The following is an 18,603-nucleotide window of genomic DNA, read 5'->3' as shown; positions in this document are numbered from 1 at the left end:
TAAGCAGAGTCTGTGCCAATGAGATTAAAAGGCTAGGTATCATTAACAGCTCTACTCTAACAGTCAGGCGACACTGAGGACAATTACACCATCGGTGGTAAAGCCTAGTGTGGTTAAGGTTTGCATTAGGGCTCTGTCAATCATTGGGGAAAATTACCCTTGTTTGGGCACCAATGAAGAGGATGATAAAAAGGCCAAGGAAAGTTCAACGAGGATGACTGCCCCTGAACCCTTTTGTGGCATACCAAAAATGTGGATCCATCAGACAATGGATTAAAAATAAGTCCTCGGTTCAATGAAAATATTGCCTGGGACAAAGGCATGTGAAAAAGTTCATCTAAGTACCATTGCAGAAGCTAACGGCAGAACTACCTCTAGGACACTGTATTCATTGGAAGCATATGTATAAACTCAGAGCGGCAGAATATGTCCTTTGAGAAAGTTTATGGAGGCTAAGATTCCTACTCCTGGAATAGGAAAAGCCCGGGTCTGAAGGATACACACAACGGTCCTTGAAATAGCTTTGATTTGTGGTAAAAAGCTTAAGCTTAATAACAACACAATAATGGAAATGCACACCAATACTAATTGCAGTGCCAGGGTTATAAAGAGGCTGACTTGCTTTAACCTTAATTTTACACCTTATTTATTTACTTGATCCTAATAACTAATATTCCATTTATTTGTATGATTTTTGTCTTAAAAGAAGTTTGGAACGAGATGAAGAACCTCATCTGGATCCATCTTTTTTATTTAAATAGTAGTGGGTTGATATCATTATTTAATACTATTTATATAGTTTGGAACTAGAATTATTTATACAAAAGTGCAAAATGTTTCTTTAAATATCTATAGTTTTATGAACAGATGTTTTTAAGGCACATTACACCGATGCGTTATATTTTGCTCGGTATCCATGCAAACAGTTAAACTATTTACTCCCGTGGTCTGTGGGATACAAACCAAGGAACCCCAACCTATGTTTTATAGATATGGAGTTCGGTAAAGGTGCAACTGTATGATTGTCCTGGACGAGTAGAGCTGGGAGGATGCTGGGATGCATCGGCCGTTTACATGCTCGAGTATCGTCCCCATTGTCAAACCCTCCTCCCTAAGACTTCACCGAAGAGAATCCCCAGGTTTTCCGTCCAGGTTCATTGTCTCTTGTACACCTGGCTGTGCTTGTTTTTCAGAATCGTGCTTATCAAGGGGTATCTTTTGTTGTTTCAAATATTGTATAATGTTAGGTAAAGGAATTTATAATAAAATTTTTGTTTTGGAAAAATTATCAAATCTTTTATTTTAATTATAGATTAGACAATAAGGGTGCATTAAGTGAAACTTACAAACCCGCTATAGTAAAAAAAAATTCATTAGGTAGTACAAAGAATTATGTACAAAACAAAAACAACCAAAAAAACATTTGAGATAACTAAGATCCAGGAAACGAGTCAAGATGTGCAGAATTGCCTTGATTAATTAATTTTTTGGGGTCAGAAATAAAAAATTCACCCCTTGCTTTCTTTCACACCCACATCCCTCAACCCACCTCTACTAGTTCTCCATTTAATAGTTTCCAAGTAATTTTAATTTTTTCTTTGTTTTAATTTCAAAATAAATAGAAGTATGTAAAGAAAATAAGTGTATTTGAAAATTTGTGCTGGAGATTTGATAAAAGTACCTAGGAGTCTTAAGAACCTATGGTTGTGGGAGGAGAGAGAGCAGAAAGAGTGTGTACCACTCATACATCAAGACTCGCTGGAAAGTAGTATTGAATAAAAAAATAAAAATATTGTCAGAACGATGAAAAATTGCTATTGCAACTAACAACACTAGACCTGGATTCAGCGTAATTGACTAGATTATTACCAACTATTGTCTATTTAACGTTAATGATTAAGTCTTAATGATCAAATTTGGTGAAAACATTTTAAGATTAACAAGAATAAAAAATACTGGTTGATAAATAATACAAACTATATGCACATGTTTTCTACTGTTTGTCAATTGTTTGGAAAAACCATTCGGTGAACCGTCTGAGTTGCTGAGCTGCACTCTGCGATTCCTGTTGCAGACGGCGATTCTCCTCACGCAGGCTCCGTACCTCCTCTTCGAGGGACATTCTTTTTCTCGTCTCTCTTGATAGCCAGCTTTCTAGTTGAAATATGTGCTTAGAAAGCTCTTCTTCCCTCCTGAAACAACAATTTTACCTAGCTAATCAGAACATGTATGTACGGTTAAAAGAAATATATTACATTTCAACTGAATTTGCATTATCGGACTTGACTTGCAGCATAGTTCTGCCAGTTGCATCCACCAGACTTGAACAGTCCATATCCTGCCCATCTGGCATCACACTTTTCAAAATATTACTCTTCAAAGGCATTCTTGGTGATAACCTAAACATAATAAAAATATAACAAGACATACAAAATAATAATAATAATAATGATTTAAAAAAATCAAAATAGTCACCTTTCGTCTTTGGATAGCTTGTTCTCACTCGGTGCCGGGCTCGAGGCTGTTGATGTGTTGGATATAACTGTAGCTGGTCTAGCAAGAGTTAAAATTGTGTCTTTTTCTTTGGTTGGAGGGCTGTGAGAACGAAGGCTGAGAGAGGAGAGATTCTCCCTTGAAGGCGATCTCAACACATCGGGCAAACTTCCGGAACTACTGCTGCTTGGGATTTTACCAAAGACAGTGGAATTGTCCTGACAAAGAAGGTAGTTATTACGCATAATATATCTTTAACTACTCAAATAATTTTCGGTGAGCATTACACATACATACTTTCAAAACAGAGGAATGAAAGTGAGGGAAAAGTATGTGTATGTAGTGAAATAATTATCTACCCAAAAATTTTAGTTCAGAGCTGAGAATTTAAACTTTTTTTTTAAATATTAGAAATACATTCTTTGCTGTCATTCTCAAAAATGAAACTTAAGTTTCATAATGTGCATATTTTTCAAGGAAAGAGAAAAATAATTTCTTCAAATATGTACATAAAATAAATCTTAAAATTTACCTTGGGAGGTGTAACAGGGGTTTCATTGCCCTGTGGGATATAGTCAGGGTGTATAAGACGCAGCAGATCTTGCTGAAGTGTACTAGACTGCAAGTTTGCTGAATTTCTTTGTGATCTTGGAGTGACACCTGGTCTCAATTTGGCCCCGACCGATTCTCTGGTCGGATCCTTTCCCCTTGGGCTCTCTTTACCATGCTTTAGCTGCCTCTTTATGAGAGGTGAACTCTTCCCCGATAAGTCATCTTCACTCGTGAGGACGAAGATGCGTTCGCTGTTTGAGCTAGTGTCTGTTAAATGGTCGTCGTTCAAAGTCTTTGTAGAGCCTGGTGCCATATCCAATGTCAGCGACAACGGTTTCTCATTTTCATTAGCATTTTTATAAAGGCTCTGAAGATTGTATTCACTCTGCAAAAGCGTATAGATAAATAGAACAAACTAAAAAATGGTAACTTCAATAATTACCTGGCTTAAATGATAATCGAGTTGATTTCTTTCCAGTTGTCTACGAAGTTCATGGCTCCTTTCTGCTTTCATCAAGCAAGTAACTTTCTCTCCAACTTTGAAATCGTGTGGCGGGTCCAACAGTGAAAATCCATTTGACTATAAAAAATTATTTTAATTTAGTTAAAAAAAGAAAAATTGAATATTTTAATATGCAATAAAAAATACATTATTAGAATTAATAAAAGTGCTTTATTTGTGAACAAATTTCAACATATTAAAGCACTGACTAAGCTTGGAACAACTAAAATTGAGATAAAATAATTATCTAAATTCTATTTCTATAAAAAATAATTCTACTGCCATTAGCAATGCGGGAAATGTCTTCTAATTGTATGAGTACCTTAGGGGTTGTTAAATTTTGCTGTGCATGATGGAGGTAATTATTGAGGCGAACGGGCAAAGGAGGGGGTGGAGAATTACTATCGCCATCAATACCTCCCTCTAATATGTCATACCATCTTTCATCAGATGACTGACCGCTCGATGAACTTGTATGCAGTCCCTGAATATCAAAATATTAAATTCTTATTTGAAAGAAAAGAAATGAAAAAGTTGATTACCTCAGCAGAATTGTTGAATCGTTCGCTTGCTGACGATTTACTACTGCTTCCAGTCCCATATCCAGAACTGTTACTCGATCTCGGAGGGGAAAAGCTTCGTTCATATCTGTAATTTTTATTTTTATTTTTATTTTTTGGGGATAATTTGATAAGCTCGAGGATCTCACCTCTTCCTTGTGCCAACAGTCACCGCTTGTTGCCTCGCCATTTTGTTACTTTTTTGGTCATTGCTGTTTATATTTTCATAATCGCCTTCTTGGTTTGAGCTGTACTTACAGTTTGGAACCTTGCAACCTCTAAAACAGCATCAATTAAACCATGTAATGTAACAGAAAAAATAAAAACAGAAAACAATAAAAAACAAACCTTCTTGGATATCCATCTGGTGAAGGAGGAATGACAGTTACCGTTACTGCTACTGATGTTTTTAAAAGATCCACCATTTGGTCATGACTCAAGGTTGAAACAGCTACTTTGCAAATCTAACAAAACAAAAATAATCAGTTAAGCAGCAGCACTTTATTTTATTTATTTGTTTTTTTAAATGCTGATATAAACTAGTTTTACCTCAACCAATCTTGCTCCTTGCTTCAGACCTGCAGTCCAAGCCAACCCCATGGTTTCGACTTGAGTTACAACACCATCAGGTTGAACGTGAAAACTGTGAAATTATTACATATTAATTTTATATAAAAATAAACGAGAAAGTTAAAAATTTACCCTAATTGACCGACTGGGTTTCTTCTTAGGGACAATTCCTGTGCTACCGATCCGCTGGTGACGCTTTTCAGCCTCACAACAACTTCCATTAGTTCATCTCTTTCACCGCCTTCTTTCATATGAAAGGTCACACATTCACCTTGGTGGAAGTAAAGCCTCAAACTAAACAGACGGGAATATTTTGTTATAAAATGTTACAAAACAAATAAACACGAGACCTACCTATTGGTGTTTGTCGACCAACCCAATATCGCCTTGCACGGAGTTACAAAAATGACCTCCCGAGACGTCTCTTCGATAAGAACAAAAGAGTCAGAAGATATTGCAAGGAAGCAGTCGACTAGTCCCGATTCGTTGAAGTCATCAAGCATGACCTGCCAGCACATCGCTCCATTTTGTGTGGCATCCGGGAGAAACCTTGGCCTCCAACGATCCTTTTTCTTACTGGCGAAAGAAAGCATTGCTGAAAGTTAAGAATAAAATAATTATTGAAGACATTGATGGATGATCTTTTATATTTGATTTATGATTACGAAAAATTCTGTTCAAGTTACAACATTTTTGTTTTGCAATACCAGGTTACCAGAAAAGTTCATGCGATTTTTCATTTATTGTTTTAATGCCTTTAACGTTACAAAGGAGGATTAGATGTTTACATCACATAATACCAAGAGGATAATGCATCAGTTCATAAAGAAAAAATGTATTGAAAAATTAAAATTATAAAATATTTTCTTTCAAATGTCTTCAAAGCCCATCATTCGTTCATAATTGTTGTATGAATTTTAGTTTGATCCTAGGGTCGCCAAGGCAGCTCTTAAAATGTACACTACTTTTGGAGATGAAACAATAAGTAAGCGCACTGCCCAAATGCGGTTAAAAAAAAATTTCTTGTAGGAATGAGTGGATTGAACATGAATCACGGTCTGGTAGACCTGTCTTGAACGACAATGAATTGAAGGAAGCTACCGACAAACTTGATTTGAGTTGAACACGTCAGGAGCTTGCCAAAATGTTCAACTCATGAAAGCTGAGGAAATGCATTCCTCATAAATTAACCAACGGTAACAAGCTTCAGCATTTTATCAGTTGCCTTTTATTGCTTTCACAGAACAAAGTAGACGCTTGTTTTGGCTGGATTAGGGACAATTCCTGTGCTACCGATCCGCTGGTGACGCTTTTCAGCCTCACAACAACTTCCATTAGTTCATCTCTTTCACCGCCTTCTTTCATATGAAAGGTCACACATTCACCTTGGTGGAAGTAAAGCCTCAAACTAAACAGACGGGAATATTTTGTTATAAAATAAACGTTCTTCTTACACGTGAAGAAAAATGGGTCTTGTACAGAAATAACAAGAGGTTGTACCATTGGTTGAAACCAATCCCATTGTTGTGAAAACTGAGTATTCACTAACAAAGATTAATTGTAACCCTTGCCCTGGTCCAGAAACAAACTTCTTTCATGTACAAAAATGTGTAATTTTTCACCAGGACAATGGGAGATCTCATCCTGCCAGAACAACAAAGGAGGTGATAATGAAGCATGGTTTGGAAAGTCCTTCTACACTATCGGTTCTCTCCGGACCAAGCTCTATCTAGCTCTAATCTTTTCTTAGCAATGGACAATCATTTGTGCAATCGGGAGTTCGATATTCGCCAACAGCAGGAAAATGAGCTGAATCCCAGGTCGAGGGTTCGAATCCCGCTCGTGACACTAATTTTTCATCTCAACCAAAAACCTTAGCTGAAAAGAATAAGTAATTTTATAAGAAAGCATATCTGGGCTAGTAACTCATTGGGAGACTATTATCCTGCATAAAATATTTCTAAACTAATTTATATATAAACCTGTACAAACTTTTCTGATTACCTGGGGTGTCTTATTCTAAATATTATTATTTAAAATATAAAAAAAAATATTTACAGAATTTTTGGTTTGTTTCAACCATGGTGGTTGTGGTATAGTTGGTGACTAAATCCTTGAGATACTCTTGTCGTGTTCGGGTTGCCATTGTAGCAAATTTCTCGCTTTGATGGGCGGCATTTTCAGCATTTATTACTAGAAAAGATATTTAGGATGGGATTTTGTTACGAAATTTTTCAGAGTTGTGTTAGTAATTATTTGCCATTTTAGCTTACTTTTTGCCAAGAGAAAGTCAGAAAAAGCCTTTGACTTAGGAAAGGCTCCTCCTTCTGGTATAGGAGGACCAAAAACACCAACTTCTTTTGAGCGTGTAACAGCAACTCTATAATTTAAAAACTGTCACAATAAGTAATTTTAATTAAATTATTTTTAAAAAAATATTACCTATAGTGTGTATTGTCTGTGCAAGGGTTGAAAACCCTAACAACTATGAAAACGTGCTGGAACTGAGATCGAATGACTTTTGGTGTGAACGGCTCAGCTCCTGGCTCTTGAAATACTACAGTGACGATGTCATTGCCAATATGCCTTTTCCTTAGAAGCTGGAATAAATTGAAGGTAGAAACTCTAGAAACATCAATTTTCACCTAAATAAATTTACCTGTTGTCTGTTGTTTGGTGTGAAAGGTAAAAGAGTAGATACATGGAACATAATCTCACAATCTTGATACTGAGAATAAACCGAATAAAGGCCTGTAGAGTCAGCTAAAAGAAAAAATAAAATTATTACAATTAACTGGTATAAAATAATATGAATAGTAATATATATTCTTACTTTTGTTATCCAATCCTGCTTTGTATTTATCGAAACCTTTCAGCCTCACTTTCTGACCAATCGTCTCTAAAAATTCTGTAAAGGCAGGGCCTGCATCTTGGTTGTTGTACATTTGTTCTTCTGTGGACTGTCCTGCCTTACAATACATGATTCCAACTTTGTAATTTCTGGAAAGGCCTTGTTCATCAAGTTTCAGCAGTGTCTCTTCTGTCTGAGGACCGGAGATTCCAAGCCTCAGACAGTTGATCTGGACCTCGGGTGCCACATATTCAAGCACCTCTTTTGTGTTCATTGATTTGCCCGAGCTTGGCTTCAGGTTTGGTATTACATCTTCCATCACTGAACCCCTGAGGGTTAACAACTGAAAAACAACCAATGTTAATTTTTATTTTAAAAATTAGGAAATTGTAAGTAATACCTCACTAGTTCTGATCAACACTCGATACTTAAATATACTCTGGGATGGCATATTTACATTAGATTTATCGACTTTTTCTTTCCTCAGGCTTATAGCAACAGGTCCCAAATTTTCATCCATACCAAACCAATTTTGGTGATCTTTATAAATCAACAGATATTAAAAGCTCAATAATCATAATGATTTAGTGATTTAAAAAATTACCTTGCTGATAAAAGAATTTTCTGTAATACTGAGCACCACGGTCGATGGCTTCTAAAGGCCTAGTGTTTCCGCTATATGGACATTGTGATTCGTCCCAGTGACTCTGACCAGGAGGAAATTCCAAAATTGATATCCCACATGCCAGAGCCGTTTTATGCATTGGTGCGTTCTTCCTTTTCGACCTGCCACGCATAAGCCCTACAACCCTTTCTTCCTCTCCTCCAATTTCATTTCGAAAAAATGGACAACTAAAATAAAATATGTTAACAGGCTGAATTTCTAAAAAGCATTACAGAAATACCTTTCAAGAAGATCGTTTGAAGTTCCATCACCTTGATCATCTTCTACAGATTCTAGCGTATCTGGAGTGGAAGATCTTGCACACAACATAGAAGCCGCTGAAGCTCCAGTTGTTGTGTTTTTTCTTTTCAACAGGAGCCCACATAGCCTGGCGGCATAGCCTAGGTTCGCAGTGACAGAGCGACAATCGTAGTGAGCGAAAGCTCTCCGTCTTTGTCGTTCTTCATCACCTTGTTGGGTAGAAATAATGGACTCCTCACTCGTTCTTTTCACACTAGCATTTCCACTCGTGTTCCAAAACCGCCCAAACTTCAGTCTGAGCTTTGGACTTGTCGCTTTGTCTTCGTCAAGCAAGGAACTTATTTCACTCTCTTTGGTTTTGAATTCATTAAACATCTCGAAAAGAGATTCTGTACCGTTTAGGGTTTTGTCTGTTGCAATCACATCAATACTTCCATGAGATCCATATTCTCTTCTGAGTAAAGGGGTAGCTGGTTTGGCCTCATTTTGATACCCATGGTCTTGCATCAACTCAAGGCTAGAATTACTACGGTAAAGCGTTTCCTGCACCCTTCTGTAGCTGTGAAGATGATGCCCATGCCTAGAAATATAAAATTAATTATAAAACAAAATGTTATAAATAATAATTAGTATATTCAATATTACCTATCACTGTATGAACTACGGAGGGCCGTTGATACGCCAGTTCTAAGTACATTACCGTTGTAGTAGTCTAATGCCATATTTGAGCTTCGAGGCTCCTCCTCGCTGTCTTTCATCCCATCTCCCTGAAATGGAAGATAAATAAATATAGGAAATACACAAAATAATGAAAATTCCAATTAATAATTCTTTTCATATAAGGTTTTTGGTTGAAATGAAAAAGTAGTGTCATGAGAGGGATTTGAAGAGGAGTTGATGCCTCAGTGGCTCGAAGTCATGATAACTCAAGTGGTTAGAGCAGCGGTGTATTGAGCTAAAGGTTGTGGGTTCGAATCCCGCTCATGGCACTAATTTTTCACCTCAACCAAAAACCTTAGATAAAAAGGATAATTAATTGGAATAATTAATATGGTCAATTATGACCTCTAAGCAAATATGGATTAATTTTACGAATGCTAGGTGTTTATAATTTTTATAATGCATTGTAATATCACTGTATATAATTTAAAAAAAATATCTTTATTAACAATTTTAAATAGGAGAGTTTGACTGATGAACAAATCACATTATTAAATTTATAAATAATCATACACTTGGGATAAATCCACCATTGAAATAATGTTTCTTATTTGGCTTGTAATAGATGAGAAAAAAATGTTTCCTCCCACACAGCATTAATCTACATTCACTTTGGTGTATGAGAAATGGAAATGATTATTTATTTATATTTTAAATTTCATAAATGAAATATGTTCAGTGAAAAATCCGACTTTGATAATCATAATCTATTTCCTCCCCTAAGGGGAAAATCATCAGGCCATAAAAAAATGGGCTTTTTGTTGACCCCCGGCAGTGGAGGGGTCATTTAGATATGGCAACATGGGTTCTAACGGGAGTGGCATACCACTTAAACCGTCAGTGTTCAGTCCCACAACCAACTACACTACCCCAATCACCGTATGTTTTAGTAACACGAGGCAAAACAATACCAGATTAATAGTTTAAAAAAATAAACCTATAAGTTAGACCTAGAAACACGCCCATACACTATCTATCGACAAATTGTATTTATCCAGTTGATATTTGAACGTGCATATTTTCCTAAAACTTTCCCTTCCATCAAATCGAAATGGTTTAAAGAGAAAACCATGATTAATTAGCAGAGCTTTCAAACAGGAAAAACGCCTTTCCTTTTAGAGATTATTTCAGGCCGAATAGTGAGTTGGCACTGACTACTACCTATGAACACAATGACGGTCAAATCGTCTTTGCATAAACAATAAATTTCACAAGCAGTGGCCACGGTATATCATAAAATGTGTTGTACCGATAGATTTTTGTCGATGCGCTAACTTTAAAAGCGAGACATTTTGTAATTTAATAATTTTCAATGGTCAATCTGCAAGTTGAATTAAGGATATGTGTGTGTATGCACGCATGTGCGTGTGTTGTTCGGGTGCGTGCTTATGCAGAGAATCACTTCCTGTTCTTCAACGGTAGTAAACGCCTTCAGAAAACGGATTGCCGACTCGGTTCTTCTCGGCCTTACCCACAAAAACTGGTTCATGACACACAAAGGGCGGAAGATTTCGATTCCAAGATATTCCAAAATGAACGGTTCTTTCCAGTTTTGGTGCTTTTTACGTTGTTTCCCTGTTAAACCTCTTGAACACCATGGGTGTTTAGATGTTCGACCCATTTCCATATTGAAGATAATCGAAATTGCCATAGCCATTAAAAACGGTTGTTTTAGCAAAAGATTTCTTGGTGTAGTAATTATCATAACTTTGCCACTAAAAGTATCTTTTGATATTCCATATACATTATTTAGTAGATCTACTCCTATTTCTATGTTGTTATTTCAGTTTTGTTCTCATTTCTTCCTTATTGTCTGGTCATCCTTGAACACGCAGATGTCTTTGAACCTTCGTTCCTTTTATAACTTTTGTTTACATCGTGTACAGCCCTTATAAAAAGTTAAAATTTGAGATGAAATAAAATTATGTAGTAATATATTTCTTGGGTTTTTGTTAATTATCTTTACTCTGCTAAGAAAGTATCTTTTAACGTCTATTCATGTACCCACTACATCAGCAAGTCATTGTTTTTAATTTAGTATATTCTCTATTATACTATGATTTCTGAGTTTATTATTTTGACTTTTGTTTTCATTTCTGAAGATCATTTTGCAAAATATGACAAAGTGTTAAGGATGTTATTTTTAATGTAGAATATTCTTTACTGGTTCTTTGGACGGCCATTTCTAAACAGACGAACGTCTATAAATGCCAGTTCATTTTTTAACTCGCCAGTTCATTTTTTAACTATCTTAATTTTATTTAATTCTTTTATGTACAGCCCATGTGAAAGACTTAGAAAATATGTCAAATCATTTATATTAAGGTATTTTTAATCTTTAGTTTTCTAGTTGATCTTTTTTTAGCTGTTTTTATTATAATGAATAGCGTTGATTAAATATGTTCGTTTTGAGAAATTTGTGTGCTGTTTACGGTTTTGTGACTTTAAAAATGCTTTTGACAGTGTATAGCTTCTGCTAGGCTATCGAATTATTTTATCTTATGTTGGAGGAAAACAAAAAGTTGGACCGATGTATATTTGTTGTATAGGACTATCCTCAATTCGCTCTTCATTTGGCCCATTCTGCGACGATGTAGCAGAAGAAACAGGAAATCAACAACTGGCTATCACAAAATCACAATAGTTTACTGTCAGATCGGAATTTGGAGCAACAGGTGGAACGGGCTAAACCCTAAAAAAATCCAATCTGACGTGCTTTACTTACAAAAGAAAACGAATTCCGCAACTAGTCTGTAAAATCGCGTATTGTTGGAGGTAAAGTGAGGTACATCCATACAGAGAGAGTACTCAACTGGAAGTTCATATTATTTTGTATTAACTCGGAGTTGCCTTTACCTTTATATCCGAAGAGAATATATTTACGGTTCATTTTTATATTATGTATTCAATATCTAATTTGGATGTATGGCTGTGAAATGATAAGTTCATCAAGTAAATCGCATTGTAAACAAAATAAAACAATGCCAAATCGAGTACAGTGGTGCTTGTATATACCAAACATGAAATAACTGAAAACATCCTTACAGCATACAATAAGATGGCACCTGCAACATTTTATTGCACCCACGAACCGGACACATAAAAAAAAGACAACGATATTGTTAATTAACTTTTGAGATTGAGTTTGTTGAAACAGACTGAAAAGTTCATGTTTTCTATCAATTTGGCCTGCCTATTCTCGTTGCTTTTGATTTTAGCTTCTCATCAACTTCATTGGTGGGTTTGTATAACGACAAAAAAACTGTGCAGACCAAAATTATCCGAATGACAACACCAATGCATTTATATTCACCATAAACCTACAATTTATGTTTATAGATTGGTATTCTTCAATAGTAAGGAAAATGGTGGAAGTGATTTATGAAAGAGCAATCCTTTATTGGCATGTGCAGCACCTATGTGAGAGTCGGCTCTTGAGAAAAATATGTTACCAAATTAAGAAGGATTAAAAGAAAAGTAGCTTTGAGGGTTGTTAGAGGATAGGACGATTTTCAGTTGGTTCTATGAGGTCCACGCAATCAAGATGTACTTAATTCAACTTGACTAAAAGGTACAAAAGCAAGAACATAGATATCAGGTCAGATAGCCAAGCAGCCATCAAAGCATTAAGTTCAAATATAATGATATTTCAGTTCAAAGATGGTAGTGAACTGCAAAAACCAAATTAAATAGATTAGGTACGCAGAACAAAGTCAGCCTCTGCTGGGTCCCGGACATATGGGAGTAGAAGGCAACGAGAAAGCGTACACCCTTGCAAGAAAAGGGGCTGCTATATTGCTAATAGGACCAGAACGCTTCTGTGGCATAGGAACCCACACTATCAATGAGTGCCTCAGACAGAAGGACAAAAAGGAAACATCTACGTCTACATCTCTTGGTTCTATCGAATACCATCTCCATTGATATTAAATGTAAACAAAAAAAGGAGATTTACAAAACGCAAAAACGAAAAGATGACTGTTATGGATCAAAATATGAAATTGGCCATCTTTTACCGCCAGCGAAGAGGGTGCATCCGGTGGAGCTGGAAAATAGTCTTGGATTACCCAAATTATTGCATATTCATGGATGGCAGCAGAATTGATGGCTATGTGGGATAGGGTAGTGTATATGTGAAAGGGAAATCGGCCATCTTTTACCGCCAGCGATGTGGGTCCATCCGGTGGAGCCCGAAAATAGTCTTGGATTACCCAAATTATTGCAATTATTACATATTCATTGATGGCAGCAGAATTGGTGGCAATGTGGGATGGGGTAGTGTATACGTGAAAGGGAACATCGTGGATACGATGAAGTTCCGCTCGACCATCCCGGCGGAAATTTGGTATTGATGCAACCAATGAAATGGCTAATGAAAAGAACTAGTGTAATCCTCCCCGACCACATTACGAACAACGCTATGACATAAACATATAGCCCAGTATCGTCGTACATGATAAAAGACCACCGATACCACAATGAGGTAGCAGAGGAGATTCGTAAAACTCTTAGGAAGCTGAGGGTGAAATTGGATGGCAGGTCGGGTTGCGTTGCATAAAAGTAAGTAGTAAAAGAAGCTGCGCAAGATGAAAGATTGCCGGTCACCTTCTCTACATAAGCGAATCTTTTAGCTCAACATTGGCACCATGGGAACCAAAGTGGTGCAGGCAATAAATGAAACCCACATCAAAGCGTTCTTTACAACTATCGGGCACCGCAGAACATTAAACTTGAACCATACCTGATGATGGCACTTACAGACTATGGAAAGAAGAAAATAATAACCAATGAGACTTCATAATCTTGGCTTCACATAATTTTGGAAATACAAATGTTCGAACAGGAGCGTTACTCGGTACGTAGCTAAGATTGAATTAATTATTTGAATTACATCAATAAGAAACTGAAGAGGAGTTGTAAAATTATATAGGAAATACAAAGCATAAAAATAAGACTAACGTGACAAAGTGACTAGGATATCACCATATAAAATTGTTAAAGGGTCAAATTTTTACAACTGGTAAAAGAACTTTGTTTTACAGAATTTATTAACTTAATTTTGTTCTAGGGGGATATGGAAAAATTTGGCGATGCTTGGTGTAAAAAAAATCTCGATTCGGTTCTCTGAGCGTGTCATTTTTGACACAATCAACTTGGCTACATATCCGAAGATATAAACTTCGATATCGCTATCATTGTTTGCTTATTTTTTTTGCAACGAAAGTCTATCTTCACGACTGGCGCTGTTAAAAATACAATGTCAAACCATAACCGTAAATCTACGTACAATAAGTGCTATATACACGACACTACTAGTACTAACTAGATATTATAGAAGTACTATCACATAAGTGAAATATATTGATGGGCAATTATTTCTTGAGTTGCTTAAGATTACCATCGTTATTAACGATTTCCCAGTACTTAACGGAAGACCTGACTAATAGAGTGGCATATTTTATCTATGTGTGAAAATTTAAATTACGAGAGAAAAAAAAGAAAGCGTTTTATTTCAAAAGATGTTGAGGAAATAAATTAAAGCATATACATACAGAGGTAGGTACTTTCATTAAACTTATCAGGGTGGAACAAGTAACGAGAGATGTTTGCGGTACAGAGAATTTTGAGGGCGTTACTAATTTTTAAGAATCAGCCATCTAACTTCATTATTTTTAATTATATATTTTCCCGCAACTCGTCTTGCATGGAACTTTATGGTCCAGCTTTGAAAATTACGCCGTCATTATTTAAAAAAAAGTTTAAATTAAAATACAAAATGACACGAATATAACGATTAATTATAATTGTATAAATACCAATAAAAGGTAAATAAATCAAAACTCACTCAATAGTTTTTATAAAGTTAAATTTCGTGATTTACGATTTGATTAGATTGTAATTAAGTATTCTTTTGTTTAAAGAATATTAGGTTAAATAATAGTGTGGGTCGTCCTCTCTCGAATGTGTTTATAGAGTTAATACAAATAGGACGTACACGAGAAAGCGCTCAGTCCAACCACTGCACAAAAAGACTGATCATCCAGGCCAAAATGTAACGACTAAATTTCTGTCTGCCTATCGTTGCAGTCAGACCTGTTGTATCGCTATATCTGGAACGTGGCTTCAGAGATATAAACAGGGAGAGTCGCAAACTCACTACTGATGTAGTTCTGATAGATGGACAAAGCGAGGATAGGCAGACCAGGTGATCGGCAACGACAAAATTGCAGGTTCATTAACCCGTAGACTTCAGAGAACTAGCAAAATTGTCGACAATTAGCAAAACCTTTAGTTGAGAGATTCCATCGAGGGTCTGCGGGTGATGAACCAAGTTTGATAGTTTTCGATCATTATCCTATCAAAATGGGATAGATTTAAAAATTAAATTTGGATCTTATTAAGATAGAAACTGGAAATCCAGTAAAGCAGAAGGAATCAATCGAACTATGTATAACTGTATAAGACGAGATCTGTTTCGTTTTGTAGCTGATTGTCCAATATCTAATATAATGCAGGAAAAAAGGGTCGACCAAAAGACAAACTGAATGGAGCAATTATAAATATGCTAAACGATAAAAGGTTAAACGAGTAGATTAAGGATAGGCCATGCAAGGTTGACATACGGACACTTACTTTTGGGCCAATGGCGTTTATCAGGCAAGTAGAGAATGGTCGCTCGATGTGTCCTACGTAATGGAAGGTGAGACTCCATGGCTCCGTATAGAGAGCATATAGGCCACCCAATATGAGAATTGTGCTTGAGCACGGCTTTGAGTGTCTGGGTCCCCTGTTCCGATTCTTGGAGGAAACAGTGTTGTTTTATTATATATAGTAATAATGGTTTGGGGATCCTAGTGAATGTATTTATTAACGTTAAAGTGTAGTGTGAGAGGAGCTGATGGCGGCATATGAGTACCCAGTGACCTCAATTAGATTAGTTATAAATAGGTTTAAAGAGTGTTAGAAGAATATCGAGTACTCCACCACCCTAACTGAGTGAATGGCATGTAAATAGGAAAGACTGTATTTAAGAGTGAGTATGGGTTTGAATTTGAAGATAAAGTTGCATATAATGTCATGCAGTGTATATAACGATACAGCATCAGTAGGCAGATTAAAATGAACAGAAGATTTCTGTTCTGACGGTGTATGACACTCATATGCCTTGAATAATGATTAATGAACAAACAATTATTAAACCCACATTCAAAAATAAATTATTGATGGACCAAAAAGAGAGGATAGGAAGGCCAGGTTATTTGGTAACGACCAAATTCCAAATTGCATCAATAAAAAAACACCTGCCTGAACGCTTCCCAGGTGAACTGTTCAGCAAATAAAAAGAGTAATTTACGGGGCGTCGGTGGCCGCAACGCTTTAGGCGTTGACGCCGCGCTCATCACTGTAAGGTAAAGGTCCAGGGTTCGAATCCAGCAGCCCTGCATTCGAACCCGACATACTTATAAATGGGCTTTTTTTCAAAAACACCGCCACCCCTCTGCTGCTGAGAACACTCGTTAAAAAAAGAAGGAAATTACAAAAATATGTATTTTTATCTATTTAATAGAGAATTAAAAACCTAAACAACCTTAAACCTGACATATTTCGGGAAGTTGGAAATAAATCTAAAATTTTCAAAGTAAACCCCACACGAAATTTCCATCACTGTAAAGTATTTTTCAACCTAAAAAGATATTTTTTTAGTTCAAATAGAAATCGAACCGAATGTAAAAAATTTATAATAGTTTTGAATTGCATTACGTTAGGTTAATTATTATTTTTTAAAGTTAATCTCTCAAATAGGCCAATATCTCCCAGACAATGTTTATTTTCCTTTGAATACATACTCAGCTGTTAAAGCATTTTTAAATGTAAACATTAAAAATATGTGCTTTCGAGACGGAAACATGCTTTAATAAAACTTAGTGCTTGTCAGTAGAACAAAGTTACAGTTTTGTTTTTTCTTTGACTTGTGAAAAAAATCTTACTGCAAAATTTAATAATACTGGCTGTTTGTAATTAAATTTTTATAGGCAAATTGTCGTTCATCTTCCACATAATAATGTTTATAGGAAATTAAATTACCAACCTCTCAAGTTGTGATTTTTCAGGAAAAACCTGTAAATATATACTTCTTTTTGTTTTTATAATCTTTGTTTTATTTATTCCATTGTGGATTACTTGTATTAGAGTAGTGATAGTACACTTGTAATTAAAAATTTTACTGGGAGATGCTGAATTATTCTAGGGCTGAAGGAATCGAGCCGAGGCAGATCAAAAGGACTGTGAAGGATAAATCGCATTTTAAAACCCTTAACTAGACTAACTCCAACAATTTTCCAAACTGAAGTCCATGCATGCAATTCTGTGCTCAGGAGATGCATGTTTAGCATATTCTTCGATGACAAGCTTTACTGTGTAGGTTTCACAAAGAGGAGGCAATTCTCTAGCCATCAGATATCCATGAATTAGCCAACAGTGCCCTATTCTAAGACTTTTCTTGGGGGGGGGGAATGACCAGGCTGACGAATAAGCCAAAAAAGGAGCAGCCCTCTCACCCATGGGACAGAAACACAACCAAAAGCTCAAACAACGGACAAACGCACCAAGTATGAGGCAAGCTGAGTGATTCATAAATCTTTCAAAACGAAAGGAACTCCTCTCTCAGAAGGCAGGATTAGAGAAAAAACTACGAAAGCAGCCTCTGCCCTCTTAACTATCATTTAAAGAAGATGGGCAGAGCAGAGAGAAACATGCCGACTCAGATAGGAGGAACCAAAGACATCGGCACATATCCTTTGTGAATGTAAAGCATTAGCCCAGTTTACATCCACTTGGCTAAAGCAATTACTAAAATACTAAAGCACACCAAAAAGTTGCTCGAAAAGGCACCAAGGAAAGTGCTGAATCTTATAAGAAAAAGCGCACTTTCCATGGCATGGATATAATTTATAAGAATTCAAGAATAGATTTATCTTGATAACAGAGGATGAAGGAATGTGCTTAGTCTTAAAGGAAAAATGCACTTTCCAAGATATGACTATAATTTATAGGGGCTCCTCAACAGATCTATTTAAGTCGCAGTGTAGGAAATGATTTTTATAACTCTTAATCAACCCCACATCTAAAACCTTAACTATTTCCATGTATACTTTCCCATTAAAATTCTTCTCTATTGGCCTAATTGAAATTTTGAAAAGGAAATTTCAAGGTCGAAATTCTTGGGAGTTTTTTGTTTAAAAAGGTCCTGTTTTTGAATCACACTTTGGCACAAGTTAAAATACTTAGTAAGTATTCTTTTGAAAATGTCCTGGGGTGCGTTCAGGTTAACAACTCTGTATTTATTTGAATTGGTTCCTTTTCTGAAATTTAACTGGCTTAATCATTTTTTTTACTAAGAACATCGTAGATTTAGTACATTTTCGTAGAT

At 36.0% G+C, this 18,603-nt stretch overlaps 1 protein-coding gene across 3 annotated transcripts in view; it reads right to left on the bottom strand.

Moving 5' to 3' along the window:
• Nucleotides 1–1,300: 1,300 nt before the first annotated feature.
• LOC106672629 (signal-induced proliferation-associated 1-like protein 1) overlaps nucleotides 1,301–18,603 on the bottom strand; it is a 39,785-nt gene continuing 22,482 nt past the window's right edge. Inside the window, exons 2-22 of one of the 3 annotated variants that reach the window (XM_014404202.2) lie at nucleotides 9,099–9,220; nucleotides 8,434–9,033; nucleotides 8,133–8,380; nucleotides 7,929–8,068; nucleotides 7,511–7,871; nucleotides 7,337–7,440; nucleotides 7,120–7,277; nucleotides 6,951–7,057; nucleotides 6,736–6,870; nucleotides 5,032–5,272; nucleotides 4,810–4,971; nucleotides 4,657–4,750; nucleotides 4,456–4,571; nucleotides 4,257–4,385; nucleotides 4,090–4,195; nucleotides 3,870–4,031; nucleotides 3,488–3,625; nucleotides 3,026–3,430; nucleotides 2,476–2,711; nucleotides 2,256–2,399; nucleotides 1,301–2,192 (exon numbers count right to left, since the gene is read on the bottom strand). In XM_014404202.2, the coding sequence (XP_014259688.1) occupies nucleotides 1,994–2,192; nucleotides 2,256–2,399; nucleotides 2,476–2,711; nucleotides 3,026–3,430; nucleotides 3,488–3,625; nucleotides 3,870–4,031; nucleotides 4,090–4,195; nucleotides 4,257–4,385; nucleotides 4,456–4,571; nucleotides 4,657–4,750; nucleotides 4,810–4,971; nucleotides 5,032–5,272; nucleotides 6,736–6,870; nucleotides 6,951–7,057; nucleotides 7,120–7,277; nucleotides 7,337–7,440; nucleotides 7,511–7,871; nucleotides 7,929–8,068; nucleotides 8,133–8,380; nucleotides 8,434–9,033; nucleotides 9,099–9,211 (4,098 nt within the window). In that variant the 5' untranslated portion in view covers nucleotides 9,212–9,220 and the 3' untranslated portion in view covers nucleotides 1,301–1,993. Of the gene's footprint in view, nucleotides 2,215–2,255; nucleotides 2,400–2,475; nucleotides 2,712–3,025; nucleotides 3,431–3,487; nucleotides 3,626–3,869; nucleotides 4,032–4,089; nucleotides 4,196–4,256; nucleotides 4,386–4,455; nucleotides 4,572–4,656; nucleotides 4,751–4,809; nucleotides 4,972–5,031; nucleotides 5,273–6,735; nucleotides 6,871–6,950; nucleotides 7,058–7,119; nucleotides 7,278–7,336; nucleotides 7,441–7,510; nucleotides 7,872–7,928; nucleotides 8,069–8,132; nucleotides 8,381–8,433; nucleotides 9,034–9,098; nucleotides 9,221–18,603 lie in introns of all 3 variants that reach the window. The other 2 variants (XM_024227215.1, XM_014404203.2) reach the window with 2 other exon arrangements.

The sequence above is a fragment of the Cimex lectularius genome, unplaced genomic scaffold (assembly GCF_000648675.2).
Source record: "Cimex lectularius strain Harlan isolate CLEC.00 unplaced genomic scaffold, Clec_2.1 scaffold152, whole genome shotgun sequence".
Lineage (NCBI taxonomy): Eukaryota > Metazoa > Arthropoda > Insecta > Hemiptera > Cimicidae > Cimex > Cimex lectularius.
Note: the sequence above shows the minus strand (reverse complement) of the source record. Positions and strands in the feature narration are given on the sequence as shown.